The sequence below is a fragment of the Xenopus laevis genome, chromosome 6S (genome assembly GCF_017654675.1).
Source record: "Xenopus laevis strain J_2021 chromosome 6S, Xenopus_laevis_v10.1, whole genome shotgun sequence".
NCBI lineage: Eukaryota > Metazoa > Chordata > Amphibia > Anura > Pipidae > Xenopus > Xenopus laevis.
The window spans coordinates 80,932,318-80,950,857 of NC_054382.1; the positions used below are offsets into that span (position 1 = coordinate 80,932,318).

The 18,540-nt window shown below is 37.0% G+C and overlaps 1 protein-coding gene across 1 annotated transcript in view; it reads left to right on the plus strand.

The window, feature by feature from the left end:
• The window catches only part of cdkal1.S (CDK5 regulatory subunit associated protein 1-like 1 S homeolog), a 553,340-nt gene that overhangs the window by 57,933 nt on the left and 476,867 nt on the right, over positions 1–18,540 (plus strand). The window contains 1 exon segment of the mRNA NM_001091487.1: positions 7,244–7,328. Coding sequence (NP_001084956.1) covers positions 7,244–7,328 — 85 coding nt within the window.

The following is an 18,540-nucleotide window of genomic DNA, read 5'->3' on the forward strand; positions in this document are numbered from 1 at the left end:
TTTAATAAATTGTTCAAACAAATGTCCAGTGTACATAGGTTAAAATATACGTTAATAGCAGGAAGACAGATCGACAAGAGGCGATTAGGTTGGTTCTATTGGTTATATGAATATGCGTTTATATTATAATCAGATTATCAAACCGCTTGCCAGAATTACTGCATTGCATACTCCGTATGCCCTGATAATAAGTTGTAAAGAACGGTAGTCACCCGTACCATTCAACTTCCAATGTCAACCCCTTTACCCACTTAGAGATCCCTTCAGTAAAGTGTTATAATTTACTTGACCCTGTACACCATCCTCTATGATTGATGATTGGTGCTCCCTAATCTCTGATCTTCACGTGGATTACCAATGTAGACATCTTTTCCAAAATATAAGTGTTTACAATAACTTGCTGCCCAGCATTAACAGTGAAGGCTTAGCACAGGAGCTATGAATCTGGCACCTAGAGAAAAAGATAGACTGGGAAATCAAAGGAAAGCACAGCAAACTATACTTAAAGGAACCATAACACCAAAAAATGAAAGTGTTTTAAAGTAATGAAAATTTAATGTACTGTTGTCCTGTACTGGTAAAATGACCTGTTTGCTTCATAAACACTACTATAGTTCATATAAACAAACTTCTGTGTAGCAATGGCAGAAATTGAAAAAAGGCTATATGGCACAGGTTAAATAGTGGAGAACGTATAACACCATTATGTTCTACAGAGCTTATCTGCCCTCTGCTGTGTAACCTGAGCCTTTTCTCCTTTGGCTGCACTCACTGCTACACAGCAGCTTATTTATATAAACAAAGTAGTGTAGTAACGTCAAAAAATAAGTGTTTTAAAGTAATGAAAATATAATGCAGTGTTGCCCTGCACTGGTAAAACTGCTGTGTTTGCTTAAGAAACACTACTATTGTTTATATAAATAAGCTGCTGTGTAGCAATGGGGGCAGCCATTCAAAGGAGTAAAAGCTCAAGTTACACAGCAGATAGCAGATAAGCTCTGTCTGTCTAATGGTGTTATCTGTTATCCATTAGTTAACCTGTGCCATATAGCCGTTTTTCAATTTCCGCCATTGCTCCACAGCAGCTTGTTTATATGAACTATAGTAGTGTTTCTGAAGCAAACAGATTAGTTTTACCAGTGCAGGGCAACACTACATGATATTTTCATTGCTTTAAAACGCTTACATTTTTTGGTGTTACTATTCCTTTAAGGAAGCAAACACATCAGTTTTACCAGTGCAGGACAACATTGCATTATATTTTTATATAATGGCTGCAGGCCACTTTCCATTATCCATGCAGCTATTAGAGTGTCTTAGAAAAAATAGGATTAGAGGGCCCTGCTCAGGACAACTTACAAACTATATCATTGTTCATTATATTGAGGAAGGGCAATTGAATAAATATGCATTCAGTTTTCACTCTGTAAAAGAAAACCTTCAAATCTACCCTCTTGTAATTTTCATGCAGCAATCAATGATAAAACGTAAATATCAAGTTTACTTTCTCCTGCACTACACTGTTTTGTACCTAGAATTTCAACACGCTGTTGGTGTTGAACCGGAATCTTTTGTAGTTCTTGTCCCAGCTTTGTTATAAACATAGTAAACAGATTCAGGAGAAAAACAGACCTTTCTCCAGCAAGTTCAGCCATCTTTTTACATCATCTCTATTTAACTTATGGTTGATCAAACAGAAGGTAAGTTGATAGTCTTGCTGCTTGATCTGAACTATGTAGATTTGTAAGCCTAAACAACTGTATTGGCAAACATTAATTTTACACTTAGAAAGCTGCTAAGAGAATGCAATGCACTGTGTGCTCCCCTTACTATGGCTAAAGGGAGTAATTTTACTCATAAAGCTGCTAAGAGAATGCAATGCACTGTGTGCTCCCTTTACTATGGCTAAAGGGAGTCATTTAACTCATAAAGCTGCTAAGAGAATGCAATGCACTGTGTGCTCCCTTTATTATGGCTAAAGGGAGTCATTTTACTCATAAAGTGCCATGCAAATGGGCAAAGAACATGGTTTGCTGCCTCATGGATGAATATCTGTTTTGGACCTGAAGAAACCACATACACAAGGATTTGTATGGGGTACGTGGCGAGACCCCCTGTGTTACCCATGTATTGTGCTAAATGAAAAGATGTGACTAATTTTGTCAGTAAAGGCTGACGCAGTCGGAGTTTTTTTTTTTTTTTTAAATTTATATAATTTAGTATGGTCAGCTGAGGATAAGCTCTCTGTCTGCTAGTTGTGTTGTGTAGTCTGACATTGAGCAGATTACACTGACAGCAGCAGGCTTTTGTTCCATTGATTAGTGTATTACTACACTAGCTACTTTATAGCCTGAGACCTCTCCACTCCTAAATGTCACTGTTTATTTTACCCAGTAATGGTACCTGTGCCAAGCTGGCAGCTGCTTAACATGACTTCCTTGGATTCTGATTGCCAGGTGATTGTACAACAGTTTCACCTCAAGGGAGATGTTTAATATACTCTTTTTAGTTCTTTTATTTGATTTCAACAGTTTTAAAGAAAACATGTTAACCCTTTGTTGTGCATATATATATATATATATATATATATATATATATATATATATATATATATATATATATATATATATATATATATGCACAACAAAGGGTTAACATGTTTTCTTTAAAACTGTTGAAATCAAATAAAAGAACTAAAAAGAGTATATTAAACAGATATATATATATATATATATATATATATATATATATATATATATATATATATATAGATAGACATATAGATATCTATATACACAGAATTATTTACTAATATTGCAGTCTGTCCTCCTGATTTTACTTTTACTGTATTATAAAAGTTACAGCACTAGGAATAAAAGTATTACTATCTTAATAACGTTATATATACTGAGTTCAATCCTACACCACCAACATGGATTTATGCTAGCTGCATTATCAAGTACAAGCTACTTTGCAAAAAATGCATTTTTTTTGTCTGAAGCTTGAGTCGTACATCAGTTACCCAAGTGTACACACAATGCTAAAGGTGCAGTGGACTTAGTCTTAAAAAATAAACTTTGTGTTATCTGGTCAAAAGGCGCAGGGATAAACGGAATCTTCGGAAAACACCTTCGCCCGAAGACTAGGGTGGAACCCTTTATGCCCGACACCCCTGGCACAAAAGGCACAGGCAGGGGGCAAGGGTCTTCAGGTTCCCTTCACCGCAAGACATGGGTAACCCCTTATCCTTCTCCCTCCAGTCCAAAGATGTGAAGAAGTCCGGAACCAATGGATCTCAAAAGAGGTCCCAACATTGAATTCGCACATTCAGAGCTGGGTTTCAGGGGGAGAAGGAGCCTAATGGCCACACATCTCCCCCCTGGATCAGTGCTTTCCCAGAGGTATTGCACCAGACACTAAATAAGTGCAAATGCATAACATACTTGTGTGTATGTGTAAATACATATCTATGCAAACACAAAGTACTTGTATTTTCTTTCTACTGCTAGGTTAACATTTGGCTTTATGGGTTATTTCAGGAGAACAGGGATGTTTGTGCCTTGTTGGAAATGACCCAGCTGGTTCAGCCCTTGGAATGCTTGTATAGATCATTTTGATAAAGACAATTTATTTGATCCTGCAGAGGAGGATTTTCAAATTGCAGATCTTGCTTCCCCTGAAGTCTGCATGAAAGAGAGAAAGTGGCATTAAAAGATAAAAAAATGTGTTCTGAGACTTTTGAACATAAACGGTTGCTGCTTTGCATCTGCTTTGTGTATTTGCTTCTGCAAACCTTTTCTTGATCCACAATAACCTGAAAGTGCTTTCCGTGATATACTTCGTACATTACCTCTGAGATAAAGGCTTTGTGTTGTGTTAGCTTTTCCTGCTTAGTGTACACTGAAAAAACTGGATCATTGATGAACATAATTACTGATTAAGAGGCCACAAAACCGCTTATTTTTAAATAAAGGGAAACTTCACTTAATTCAATTTTTCTAGATCTAACATTGTAATTATTGGCCCTTCTGACTTTAGCAACTGGGAAGTGCTCTGACAACTTGTTTATTTTTGGTGCTCTATTATTGATATTACTATATTTAATCTTGCCCTCTCATTTATTTTCTACTCTAACTGGATCAAACCACTTCTTAGTTATGGTCAAAGGCCTTACCAACAGATAGGAGTTTCAAAGCTTTAAGGAGAGGTGTAGGGCCAAAAATAAATGAACACACAAGTAAATTAAAATCAATCGGCCTTTGTGATAATATGACATGAAACAAGCAGTGGGTGCACTAGGGGTGTTTGACTCATATTTCCCAACTGTCCCGATTTTCACGGGACAATCTCAATTTTGACAGCTCAGCCCTCAGTCCAGGATTGTTACTGAGATATCCCGACTTTCTTTTGAACTCCTGCACTGAGCTGTCAGAAAAAAGATACAAAGTTTGTAAAACTGAGGCTTTTAGCAGAGAGCCCAGAATTGCAGGTGCGCTTGGATACATTTGTAACAATTTAAGATAAGCAAAGAACTAATTGTAACTATTTAAGATAAGCCGGTCTCTTGGGGAAACTGTGACTTGCAGCTTAAAGAGCAATTCGCCTTCATTAGCAAAACTGTAATAACATATAAAACCTGAACCCTACAACACCCAGAAAAGTGTTCAAACTTTCCATAACCTTGCAAATTTTGTAAAAAGAATGTGGTATTTCGGAGGTTTGTCCATAAAATGGGCGTAGTCCAAAAAATTTTCGCTGCACGCAGCAAATGTTTTTGTCCCTCTTTCTATTTTCCAAATGTTGGGAGGTAGAATACTATACAAAATTGATATCCCAGATTTCTGATGGCCAAAGTTATTTCTTAACCTACTGAGTGTAAACCTAGCAATCCCTGCACGTGTACTGCAAAATATTTGTTTTTATAATATGAATGTTTACTTGCTGTACAATTCAGTGTTTTCAAGACTGCTATTTAGAGAACCAATTCTATGCTTTCCTATAGTAATACGAGAGGTACAAGAGGCACAAGCTCTCCTGTATTGCGGATCCTCTAGAGGAGATTGTTGTGCTACTGTCTCAAGCATCAGATTGCCTATGTCCATTTGGGACCTGCATAGTTGTCTGATGATATATTGATATCCAGTAATTTTCCCAGTCTGTTCTTCACTGCTTTTGAACAACAGTTCACTTTTACAAAAAGTTTAATTTCCTGATACAAAATAACTTTTTCAATGTGTATGTGAATGTGGATTTACTATATTTCTACAATTTAGGTTTTTAAAAAAAGTACATTTCCCCCCTTTTATGCCATGACATTGAAACGTTTCTATCAACTGTAACAGGTGCTCTGTGGCCAAATTTAGTACAGGTATGGGACCTGTTATCCAGAATGCTTGGAGCCTGGGGTTTTCTTTATAATACCTTGTCTATTGTAAGATCATATGAGCATTAACTAAACCCAATAGTTTGGTTTTACTTCCAGTAAGGATTCATTATATCTTAGTTTGGATCAAGTACAAGGTACTGTTTTATTATTACAGAGAAAAGGAAAATCACTTTTAAGAATTTGGATTACTTGGATAAAACGGGGCCAATGGGAGATGGCCTTTTCGTAATTCGGAGCTTTCTGGATAACGGGTTTCCAGATAACAGATGCCATACCAAAGCAGCAGCTGTTGCCAAACTTTGTCCAGTACTGTATATGTGCTAAGTCATAATGTCGGCTATCTGGCTTACTGAGCTACCCCTGGAAAACTTAAAGGACAAGGAAAGGCAAAAAAATAAAATCCCATTTTTACATTCTTTAATGAAAAATAAACCTTTCTCCAATATACTTTAATTAAAAAATGTGTACAGTTTTTATAAGAAACCTGACTGTATGCAGTGAAATTCTCCCTTCATTTACTGCTGTGGATAGGAATTGTCAGACGTTCCCTAACTGTTCAGCAGGGAAAGTCACATAAACTGGTATATTTACCCTTGTTGTATATTTCTGGTCTCCAAACCCTTGTTTCCATCCAAAACAACGTATTCAGTCAATCCAAGTAGATGGGTAAAGAAACCAATCAGCGCGCACCTTGCAGCAGTACACCTGCGCTGATTGGTTTCTTTACCCATCTACTTGGATTGACTGTTCAGCAGGGAAACAATCATACTTATGAACAGCAGGGGGAGCCCCCGCCTTACTTACCAGCCATGCAGAACTCAAGCAGCTTTGTTTATGACGATCCCTAAGCAGCCCAGACCACACTGAGCATGTGCAGGGTCAGGGTCAGGCCAAGATGTTTAACAAAGTTACAAGATTACAGCCCCCTGTGGCCAACTTTGAAAGCATAAATCATTTGTTTGATTAGGCTTGTGGTGCAGTAAGTTCATGCTTATGTTTAGTATACAAAATACAGCATTTCTAGCCTTATTCTATTTTAGACATTCCTTGTCCTTTAAGACAAAAATATAGTAAATTATTTTTAAAAATAAACTTTAGAAGAACAATAGAAAATAATAGACAATAGGGGAAAAATTGCATCACTTGTGTAATATTGGGCAAAACCTATTATGTAAGAAATCACTGGCACTCAAAGGGCAGGTACAAGCAGGGACAGCCCCTTGCGTTTAATTAGCAGAAAATGCGACATTTCAGGGTCAGGCCACTTTATCAAGCATAGTATCAACACGTAGGCCAGGGAGTGCGAGAGGAGCTTCTATTCGAATCCAAAACCTATTATGCCATTGAACTGACTTTGCGATTTCAAACTACACTTGTCAGTTATTTTTAATTTCTTCTGGGATTAGTATTTGTTAACTTAAATTGCATTTTTTTTCCTTATAGATGGAACAAAACTGTGATCATTGGGCTTTCTGTCTGCTTATGCCTCTGACTCTAGCAACCAAAAAATACAGTCATAATGAAACTAGAGTTGCAGAAACATGGATTATACGTTTATGGTTTTCTATCCACCACCTTTTCAACAACAGTTTAAGAATTCTTGTTAAAGCTCAGACAAACTCGCCGTTTATAAAATCGTTCCTCAACAGACATTGAAGTATAGACTCTTTTTCCCCGTCACTCACTAAGCTTGAGTGTCCATGTTGGTGAGGGAGAAAGGGAGTATTTCTGTGCTTGGGAAGTCCCAAACAAAGTTGTTACAGAATTTGTACTGTGCGTCATATATGTGTATGTATCCTGTTGTGTGATAGATGAAAGTTTAGCCTTTAAAAGAGCTATCTTCTCTCTACATTGCAGAACAGCCTGAGAAAGCAGATTTGTGGCTGCTAAACAGTTGCACTGTGAAGAGTCCAGCTGAGGACCACTTCAGGAACTCCATTAAGTAAGTGCTGCACTTTATCAGAAAGAGAGAGAATAAATCATATAGGTTATTTTATATAGTATAGAGTAAAAAAAGTAGAGATCAGAAAAAAATATAACTGTCCTTTTTTGCATGCATAGATAATATAGAGATAGATATATAGATATATATATATATATATATAGATATATATATATATATATATATATATATATATATATATATATATATATATATATATATATATATATATATATATATATATATATATATACACACACACACAGATCCGGCCTGGTGCACTCCCAACCAACTTGGTCCAATGCCTGGGTGCAGGCTTCCACAAAATTATATATACAAATATTAACAAACCGCACTCCAGGGTCTTTGTCCTCTGTGCAAAAAGGTGAGACTTTATTTCAACGTTTCGGCTCCATAATTCGGGCCGTCATCAGGAAGTCTTCCTGATGACGGCCCGAATTATGGAGCCGAAACGTTGAAATAAAGTCTCACCTTTTTGCACAGAGGACAAAGACCCTGGAGTGCAGTTTGTTAATATTTGTATATGTATATGTATATATATATATATATATATATATATATATATATATATATAGTGAATAAAGTACCCCCTCTTGTAAAATATAAGGATATTATTAGTTACCGAGGAGTTTCATGACCATATAAAAACACGAGGCCGAAGGCCGAGTGTTTTTATACAGGTCATGGAACTCCGAGGTAACTTCTAATATCCTCATATTTTACAACTGGGGGTACTTTATTTATTATAATACACAAGTTTTAGTAAGTCATGTGACAGAAATGACATCACTACTCACCGTTTATAACTGATGACATCACTACTCACCGTTTATAAGGATATAATTTACAGGATATTCATGGCTTTTGTGTATTATATATATATATATCCAAACAATGAGAGCCGCACTCTCAGGTCTTAAATAAATTATTAAATAATTTATTTAAATAATTATTAAAACTTTTTAACGTTTTTATTTAAATAGGAGCCTAACGTTTCGGCCTCCTCCAAGGCAGCCAAAAAAGTACCTTATGCCAGATAGTTACATAGTTAGTTAAATTGGGTTGAAAAAAGATAAAAGTCCATCAAGTTTAACCCCTCCAAATGAAAACCCAGCATCCACACACACCCCTTCATACTTTCACATAAGTTATATATACTCATACCTATACTAATACTTCTGCTATGCCACTCCATCTGTCTTTCGTTCCTCCCCAAGGCTAGTGTGCAGATGGACTTCTATGTACTTGTCCACATCATCGGCCATAGTAGTAGACTTCTGAGTATCTGTCTCCGCTCCAGACCCATGTGGACCTCTAGGGGATGTGTCGATAGCGTCACTCCAAATGCTGATTTCCGACACCAATCAAAGTATAAGCATTCTCTATATAATGCTGTACGAAGTATAAGGAACGCACGGGTGCCAGGGTAACAAGTGTTAGATGCAATCCGCGTTAAAGCCTGCACTCTTGACAAATAGTTCAAAGTTGCCTGGGTGTAGTATCAAAAATTTAAATCTATATCCAAACAATGGGATCCGCACTCTCTGGTCTTAAATAAATTAAAAGTTTTTATTTAAATCGGAGCCTAATGTTTCGGCCTCCTCCGAGGTCTTTCTGAAAGTACATAATTCACTGTGGGAATGCTTTAAATACAAAATATGGAGGGGAAAAACGTCAGATTACCAATGACGTATCAGCATCATCACCCCACTGTCCTTTAAGATACACCATTTTCAAAAAAAATATAAATACCCAACACTTAAAAAACACATATACAGATTATAGCAGTGTATGATAACCAAATTTGTAACTACCATATCACTCTCTCATTAAAACACTAAGAACAAGATACTTAGTAACATGTTTATCTTAGTTGCCAATACCTAATTCCATAGCAACCGTTATTGCCAAAACGTTAGGTTCCTATTTAAATAAAAACGTTTCATTTATTTAAGACCTGAGAGTGCGGATCTCATAGAGAGAGAGAGATATTCAATAAATATTGCTTAAACAAGTCAACTGCTGAACATTTTGGGAACCTGAAAAATAATAATATAAAGGTACAAAAAATGAAGGAACCGCACTCGCATGTCTTTTGAGAAAAATTCAGTGGTTTATTTCAACGTTTCATCTACTAAACTCAAGCTGTTTTTTTGATATTTCACTGTCCTTTATGGGTACTGGCACTGGCAACAGGTTTCCCATTCAAGTGAGGTTGATTTTTGCATGCTTTTCAGCTTGCGTAAAAGTGGTTTGCGCCATCGGCATTTGTTTTGTATTCCTGAATAACATGCACCTTAATTGAGACCTGGGAGTTCAGTTGCACTGTGACTAGAATATTTATATAAAGGCAACAGCCAAAGCTCACCCAAGGCTGATCTACAGATCTTTTGATATAAAAAGGTTACAGTAGAACCCACATTTTCTTATTTTCAAGGAACCAGAAAAAAATCCAGGAAAAATTCTTATATATCGGACCAAAAAAACAATGTAAAATGAGAAAACCTAATCAAGGGTGTTTCAGTTATTAAATATTTATACAGATAGTGATACATTTTAAGCTTTCTTCTATGGAAGGTGTACCTAGATTTCAGCACACCAAATATCTGAACGGATTTGTATTTTGTATATTGTCTTCTTTAAATGTTTGTGTCATTTCATTGCTGTTACCAATTAATGAAAAAGACATTTTCTCCTACAATACACAAATCAATTTGAATACATATTTTGTCACTTTATTATCTGTAAATTTCTTTACTGTTTATGAATGTCTTGTGATTCTTGCTGTGGTGTGCCATAAGCTGATTGCAACTTGATTGCAGGATTTTTAATCATTATTTTAAATCTAGCTTAATGCAGGCAAGCCTTCAATTATTGTACTTGTACTTTTTTTTATTTGGTTTCCATTAAGATGGAAATTTGGCAGAAAATTGCCAACATTTTTAGCTGCAGCAATAGGCTATAGAAGTAATGGAACACCAAGCTGCAATGATAACAAACCTGTATTAAGCCATCTTGAACTGATGCACATATTGTGATGTAATGCAAAATTATTTGACATTTTTGCAGCACGAAATGTCAACATTTTCCCTGCAGGCAATTCTCTTAAAGTATACTGCTTTGCTGTTGCATTGCCATTTCATATTTTTCTTGAATGATGTTTCTTTGGTAATACCTCTGAATATATTCATTTATCAGATCTTGCATGAAGTAAGCTAATTGTGTTGACATTTTTTGGGCATGACTTCATTCCAAACGAACCAAGGAGGCTCTCTCCAATATTTTGGCTGAAGATTTAAGCCTAAAAGTCGTTTCAGCATACTGATGTTCACTTCAAATTGATCTTTATCCATAGCACACCTGCTAAATAGTTTTAGGATAAGCAGAGAACTGTTGTGCTATTTACAACATACCTGTCACTTTTTTCTTGACTGTTTTATCAGATTAAGGATTCGATATGAGTAGATACTCTTTGAAATACAAATGAAATATTTTGTCTTTGTAATAGAATACTTCAACAAATATGTCTCTGCACTTTTCCAGACTATCACCTGACAAGGGGTGAACTAAGCACTAGTCAGGTGACCCACATTTAAAGGGCAAGTCAACCCCAAAATAAAAATTTGTCTAATAAAAGAAAACATAATTCTAAACAGCATACCCAAATACATTTATTAAAAAAAAAAATCAGTGCTTTTAACGTTATTTGTAAAAACAATTGCCATTGAAAGAAACATTTGCTAAAAGGGCACCTGTTGGGCAAAAAATGGACGGACAGAGGGGGTAGGTGAGAGTTGCAGAGGGGCGTGAATCCAGACTAGGGCTAGGCAAAAGAATCTTGAACAGTCACCTGCCTCTTCTGCCTGCCCCTAGTTCCGGCCCTGGTTACCCCCAAACGGAGTGCGAGCTCTAATAGCATGGGGATAATGTTTCATCCAACAGGTGCCCTTTAACTCCTGGTTGTTGCTTTTTAAGCAGTGTTGCAAAAGTCTTAGGGGCAAATTTACTTACCTCCGAAGTTGCGCCAGCGTTGGCCTCGCCGCACTTCGCCAGGCGTAGATTCGCCAGGGCTGCGCAAATTCACGAAGATCTGAAGTTGCGCACAAGTTACCATCGCTTGCGAAGTTTCGCTAGCGATGTTACGATCAGCTGTTTGAAGTTACGCTAGCGATGCCTAATTTGCATACGGCGCCAAGTTAAAGTACAATGGACGTAAATGTAGCAGCAAATACATTACACTATACAAGCTGGGAAAGCTTCAAATAATAAAATACAGTTGTTATTTTGCCCTATACATGTGCCCACTGTATAGTTTAGGTGACATATGTTAGGAAATGTAGGGGGGGAGGAGGGTACCCCCCAAAAAATGTAAGATCTTTTTCAGCCTATCACACTTAAAAAAAAAAAAGTAAGACGCCAGCGTTTTTTGGGACTTAGAAAAAATGTCAACTTTTTTTGAAGCCTGGTCTGAGGTGGCGAAGTAAAGTCTGGCGCAAGAGGTAACGTTCACGAAAATCCACAACTTAGTGAATTAGCGTAGTTAGGTCCCTTCGACAGAGCGCAACTTCGCGTGACGTAAGGGTGCGAATTATCGCTAGAGTAGGTCCACTCCGCTAGCGAATTTACACCAGCCCAGTTAGTAAATCGGCAAAGTGGCAAAATGACGGCACGCTGGTGAATTGTCGCTAGCGTTAGCCACTTCGCCCTTTAGTAAATTTGCCCCTTAGTTCCCCAGCAAAAACCATGCAGAGAATAGAAAGGAACAATCAAACACTGCTTTTAAATCAATGAATATACAAGTAACTTAAAAACCATTGAAAATTTGTAATAAATGTATATTGAAAAAATATACATTTATTAGGCAAAAATTATTTTATTTATTTTTATAAACCTAACTCTTGGTCCCCCAAATGACCTTTCCTTCATTTTTTTAAGCATTTTTCATTGATTGTAAACACTACTGTACTGGCCCTGGCTACTTATGAACGAGGGCCATGGACAACTCTTCTTTCTTCCTGTCAGGTGCATGTGTGCTGTAGCATAAGACGCCCAAGAGCCTTTTCACTCTACTGTGCATGTATTGGCCTGGTTCCATTGAAGAATGATTATAGTTGTCATTCAGAAATATCCTGGGCCAGTGTAGTTTTCTGCTAATATGAGCACCGGCCCTGGGTATTAAGGGATTATAAAAACTGGGGTTGCCTAATATATTTCTAGCTATGCTACTGGCAGCAGGTGGACAAGCTTTTTTTTTTCTGACGATTAAGTGATTTACAGGAAACTGTCATTGTTGTAAACACATACTCCAACTGTACTGGATGCATAATAATCCTAAAAAAAAAGCCAAGCTTTTTGTCAGCTGTGCATTGCAAATTGGCATCAGCAAGTAGAAGCAGAGCAATTTAGAGCATGACTATTGTACTATTAGATATGGATGGTATTTAACACTTAATATTTACATGGCATAAAGTGTATTTGTATAGATAAATGTATTTGCTTCTCACAGAAGAATGCATAACAGTTCAATAACTCTGGTGGATGAAAATTAAAATGAAAGGATACCAGGTACTGAATATCTAATCCGATTAACTGCAGTGTTCTTTGCAGGACCAGTGGATTAACCCAACCACAAATCAGACAGCAATAACCAGCCAAAAGCATGAGAAACACTCACACCTTTTGCTCACTGACCTGATAAAATACTTGGGGAGCCTTTTGGAATCCATTTTGTCTGCTGCTCAGTCCTTAAAGGAGAATTAAAGACTATGAGCAATATGTTAAAATGCTGCAACTTATGTTTTAGGGTTCTGCACCAGTCCCAGGAAACATCCCTTTAGCAGTGAAGATTTGGCCTTCTGAACATGCCCCTAGTAGAGAGAGAGAGAGAGAGAGTCCACTGAGCATGTGCATGTCACAGACACTCCTAACAGAATCCAAGAGGGCTAACTAACAGAATCCAAGATGGCGAGCTTCTGTGCTCAACTATGAAAGCCTTGTTGTTAGGACTTCCGAAATAAGTTCAGGTAGTAGGGTTTGGGCCCCTCTCCAATAGATATCTGACCAAAAATCTGAAAATTATGCAGCTATCTATCTAGCAAGTTTGAAAATCGCTAGATGGGGGACTGCATTGGCATATTGATCTGGTCCTCTCCCAGGAGACATGCATTTCTGAACTTGGCAAATAAGCTGTTATAGTGTATGACCTGCTTTACCTGCGGTCACAGGAGATCCTAGTTTCAGTTTGTGTGCCCTTTTTACAGTGGCCTTGCTCTTTAAAAGAATGGTCTTTCTTTAAAAATATAGGAAAATAAGAATTTCAGCACAAACTAACAAGTTATAGGATCCATTATCTGGAATGTTTGGGAACTGGAGTTTTACTGTTAAGGGGTCCCTCTTTCGTTTGGATCACTATACCTTAATTTGCTGAAAACACTAGCACATTAAAAGGGGAAATGTTGCGAAAATTAAAATTTAATATAAGCTTCATTATAATGAAATAAACTTTGAAATGAAACTTTGTAAACACAATCAATTAAATATTCTGCATTGTTTCTGAAATAATCAAGTTTATGTTCACTATCCCTCTCTCAGCATCTGTTTCTCTTCATTCTGTCTTCATGCAGCAGTTGGGTGTCAGATAGTCACTGACAGTTATATCCAATAAATCTTATAGGGAGGCTTCCTTTCCTAGCAGATGTATTAGAACAGACTCAAATAACTGATTCCAGTACAAACAAATTTAATCGCCTTTTGCACAAATTCTGCATGTAGAGAGAGACAGGATTTCTGGTGATTTTAATAGAGTGAACTCTAATACATCTTCTAGGCAAAAGGAGCCCCCCTCCCCATAAGATATATTGGATCTTACTGTCAATGATTATCTGACACCCAACTCCTGAATGAAGGGAAACAGATGCTGAGAGGAATATGGAAGATAAACTTGATTATTTTAGAAACAGTACAGAATATTTAACTGATTGTATTTACAATGTTTCTTATTTTGGTTTGCTGAAGCTTATATTAAACGTTCATTTAGTGCAGTGATCCCCAACCAGTAGCTCGTGAGAAACATGTTGCTCTCCAACCCCTTGGATGTTGCTCTCAGGGTCCTCAAAGAAGGGGCTTATTTTTGAATTTCAGTCCTGAAAGCTAATTTTAATTGCATAAAACCGAAGTATAGTACAAAGTACAGCCTGTTGTAGGCTGCCAGTCCACACAGGGGCTACCAAATAGCCAATCATAGGCTTTATTTGGCACCCCAAGGAACTTTTTCATGATTGTGTTGCTCCCCAACTCTTTTTACATTTGAATGTGGCTCACGGGTTAAAAAGGTTGGGGACCCCTGATTTAGTGCAATAGTTCCCCTTTAAATAAACCCATACCTGTATTTCTTTTTCAAATCCAAGGTATTTCTTACTTTCAGAAACAAAGATCATGTTGTGATTACTTTGGTTTTGTGCATATCGCTTATCTGAAGACATTTTTGCTGGTTTATACATTTTTAAAAACATGGTGTTTTTACTTATGTCTTTGCAAGCAGTTTCTGTCTATTGGCTTTTTCATTAAATATAATTGCTTCTGCTTTCTGAATCCATTGTTGTATGGTAACATGTGTGTAGCATACTGGCCCATGAGATCTTTAACAAAGCTTTCCTTTAGAAGTGACACAATTAAATAAGTTCATTCCTCCCTCTAAAAATCTATAACCCAACGACATGCTGTTTGACTATTAGAAAATGGAAAGTTATTGAATCCCTCAGACGTTTGAGCTATTGTGCAGAGTACAAGTGCTCATATGAAGTGCCAAGCTCTTCTGCACTCTGATACTGTCAAGATTGTGTCCAGCTGTTGAGATTTTGAAAAAGTGGAGCAAACTGTGCATGGTGCATTAGTGCCAATATAATAGATACGAACATACAGTTCCAGACAGTATCTTTTATCTTCTCACAATAGATGAGAGGCAGAAAAACTTGCTCAGAAACATACACCTGATCATCAATGAAAGTGCAATTTCAAGCATAAGGCATTCTTTATTTTCCACCGATTTTCTTTTTTCATGTTGCCTATTTTCCAAAAAGTATACGAACTGTTTCAGTGAGCAAATGTTATTATACAAATAAATCTACAGTATAAAGTTGAGAAAAAGTTAAGAAGCCAATAATTCAACAGTATACTGTTGTTAAACTTTAAAGTACTACTTGGGATTATCATTTGTCCATAGAAAAATGTAACTCTCTATCAATTAAATTAATTTATATTGTGGTAAAAAATACGAAGTAAAATACGCAACTCTTAAAAAGCCGTATTTGCTATCACTCAGGTAATAGGGGTGCTGATATTAATCCTGCTTTTTGGTTACTTTGCATTGCTAATATGGCAACCAGATAGCATTTTACATTTCCGCTACTGCAAAATATTTATATGCTTAAAGCAGGGGTGTCCAAACTGCGGCCCGAGGGCCACATGCGGCCCAGGATGCATATGAATGCGGCCCAGCTTGAAACGTTTGGTTTCCAAGGAAACGTCATGTCGCAAAGGATATAGGAGGAGGGGGACTCTGCCCATTGCTCAGTTAGTAATAATAATATAATAATAAGTTTATTTAATATACAGGTGTCCCATATTCCAGTGTATAGCTCCATCTGGTTATCCAACTGGCATTGTAGTCTGTGTATTTCCTTTACTTTTACAAATCAAACATGTTTGTGTACTTCATGTGTGGCCCCAGACAATTTTTCTTTTTCCAATGTGGCCCAGTGAGCCAAAAGTTTGTACACCCCTGGCTTAAAGTTTAAGTAAACCTTTAAAATAAGTGAATGTAAAATTGAGGCGGGTGCTATTCTAAGCACTTTTGTCATTTACATTCATTATGTATTTTTTTGCAAGATATTAAGAGATACATGTACTGGTAGTATGAATGAATTTGGTTACAACAGCTCCACCTGCGGGTCAGTTTCTGACCAGTCTGACCACCAAGTAGTCAAGGAAGTTTTTAGGAGAAAGAAAGAGGCTGCTCTGAAGTTCTTCTGCTTAGGAAAGATTTGAGAAAATATTCTCAAATCTGAAAAATCAGAAAACCCCTAAAAGTCCAAATTGATTAAAAGCGGTCCAATAAGATCAGCGCAGCTCCAATTGATTTCTATAGGACATTAAGAACTTTTAATTGGCAAATTTTTGCATTCGAGACTTTCGTGCTTTGAATACTTCAAAAAATGTTGATTCTTTAGAGCTTTTAAGAAATATAGAAAAACCATGAATTTTTCAAGATTCGTGAAAAAAAATAGAAATTTGATTGTTTGTAAATGGGGCCCCTATGAAACCGTCCCAAGTTTTCCAGAAATTGAACGTAAACTTTCTCCTTTTTGCTTTCCCAATCATCTGTGAGCTGGTGTGATGTCATGACTGTTTCATCATCTCCCTGCCTCCAACCCTGCTGGTAAATAATTTTTTGAAAGGTGACAACCCTACCTGCAAATAGTCTGCTGCCAGCAGTAATGTAAATCGGTGGGAAAACATAGAGCTGCTTTTTAAACCTCCCTGATCAACAAACTTAACTTAAGTCATTGCATTTCTGTGCATGTTTGCCAGATTTAAATCCAATGTCCTTTACTTTCTCCTCATTTTAAGTACATATAGATCTTCCTGTGCAGGTAGTGCAAGTTGGAATACTCCAATTATCCTCTGTTCGTATTGTTTGTTCAGTTTGCACAGACAGAAAAGAACTGTTTGTCAGCCAGGCACACGGCTGTGATCAATGGATCTGCTGCAAAATAATTGCAAATGGTCATTACTGACAGCAGTCCAAAGCGGTTCAAGGCAGAGTTTTCTAACCATTTCCAGCAGTGAATACATATTTCATTTTGGACTGCTGAACTTTAATGTAGTTTTCTTTTGGAGATTAATGATTTACTTAACTGTCTGTCTTGGCCTGCTGCTGCAAAACTGCCATATTTCTCCCATTTTTGTTGAAAATTCCTTCCACATCACAAGGAGTGGTGCCGTTGCAACTTTCTTTCTGTTTGTTAATATATTTAAAGGAATAGTGAGAACTTCATCAGTTCTGCTAGTAGTGTGATTGCAGAGACGAATTCAGTTTCAGTTACACTGACATTAGAACTTGATAAGGTATTCTATTGTTTTACAAATAGTAAAGAGTAGATTTAATGTGGTGCTAGTAAAGGACATCATGTCATGTGTCCATGGAAGGTTCAGTCTGTTGATGCACCCAGAGCTAGAAAGCTAACGTTGTTGTAGTGAAGAGTTAAGTGTCCATAAAAGCTGGGTGCATCAGATGTTCAACACCTGCTCTAAGCTGTAAGTAATTACAGGCCCAGCCCAGGCAAAACATAACAGACGTTTGTAGCATCTGGCTCACCTGCTGGCCTTCTAACAGCTACATCCGGGCACTTAGCACTAACTCTCCAACTCATTACAAACTAGAGGCCTTTTGACGGGCTCATGTATGTGTAAGCAGCAATTACAGGTATTATACTTGTTGGAACAGGCAGATTCTCCCTCTGTCTACCTTAACTCCATAAGCTTATCTGCTCCTTGCAGGTTATGTGAAATCTCTCGAAAACAGATGGTTAAGTGACTCGCTTGTATTGCATCCTTATACTTGAACTGTTTCTTTCTGACTTCATTGGCAGGTGGTTAAACTAATTAAAAATATAGCCGAATGTGTTGTAAAAGCTTAGCTATCAAGGTACCTTCAATCATAACCTAACATATAAATTGAAAACCTTTTTAAAAAAAAATGACAGGGGACCTTTATTCAAATCTCTTATTCAGTCTCTTTTTAAAATCAATGCATGCAATTGCTAAGATAATTTGGACCCTAGCAACCTTATTGCTGGAACTGCAAATTAGAGAGCTGCTGAATAAAAAGATAAATTCAAAAGCCACAAATAATAAAAAACAAAACTAATTGCAAATTGTTTCAGAATATCACTCTATATCAGAGGTCCCCAACCTTTTTCACCTGTGAGCAACATTCAGATGTATAAAAAGTTGGGGAGCAACACAAAAATAAAGAATGTTCCTGGGGGTGCCAAATAAGAGCTGTGCTTGGCTATTTGGTAGCCCCTATGTGGACTGGCATCCTACAGGAGATTGTTTGGCAGTACACCTGGTTTTTATTGAACCAATACTTGTCTCTAAACCGGGAATTCAAAAATAAGCACCTGCTTTC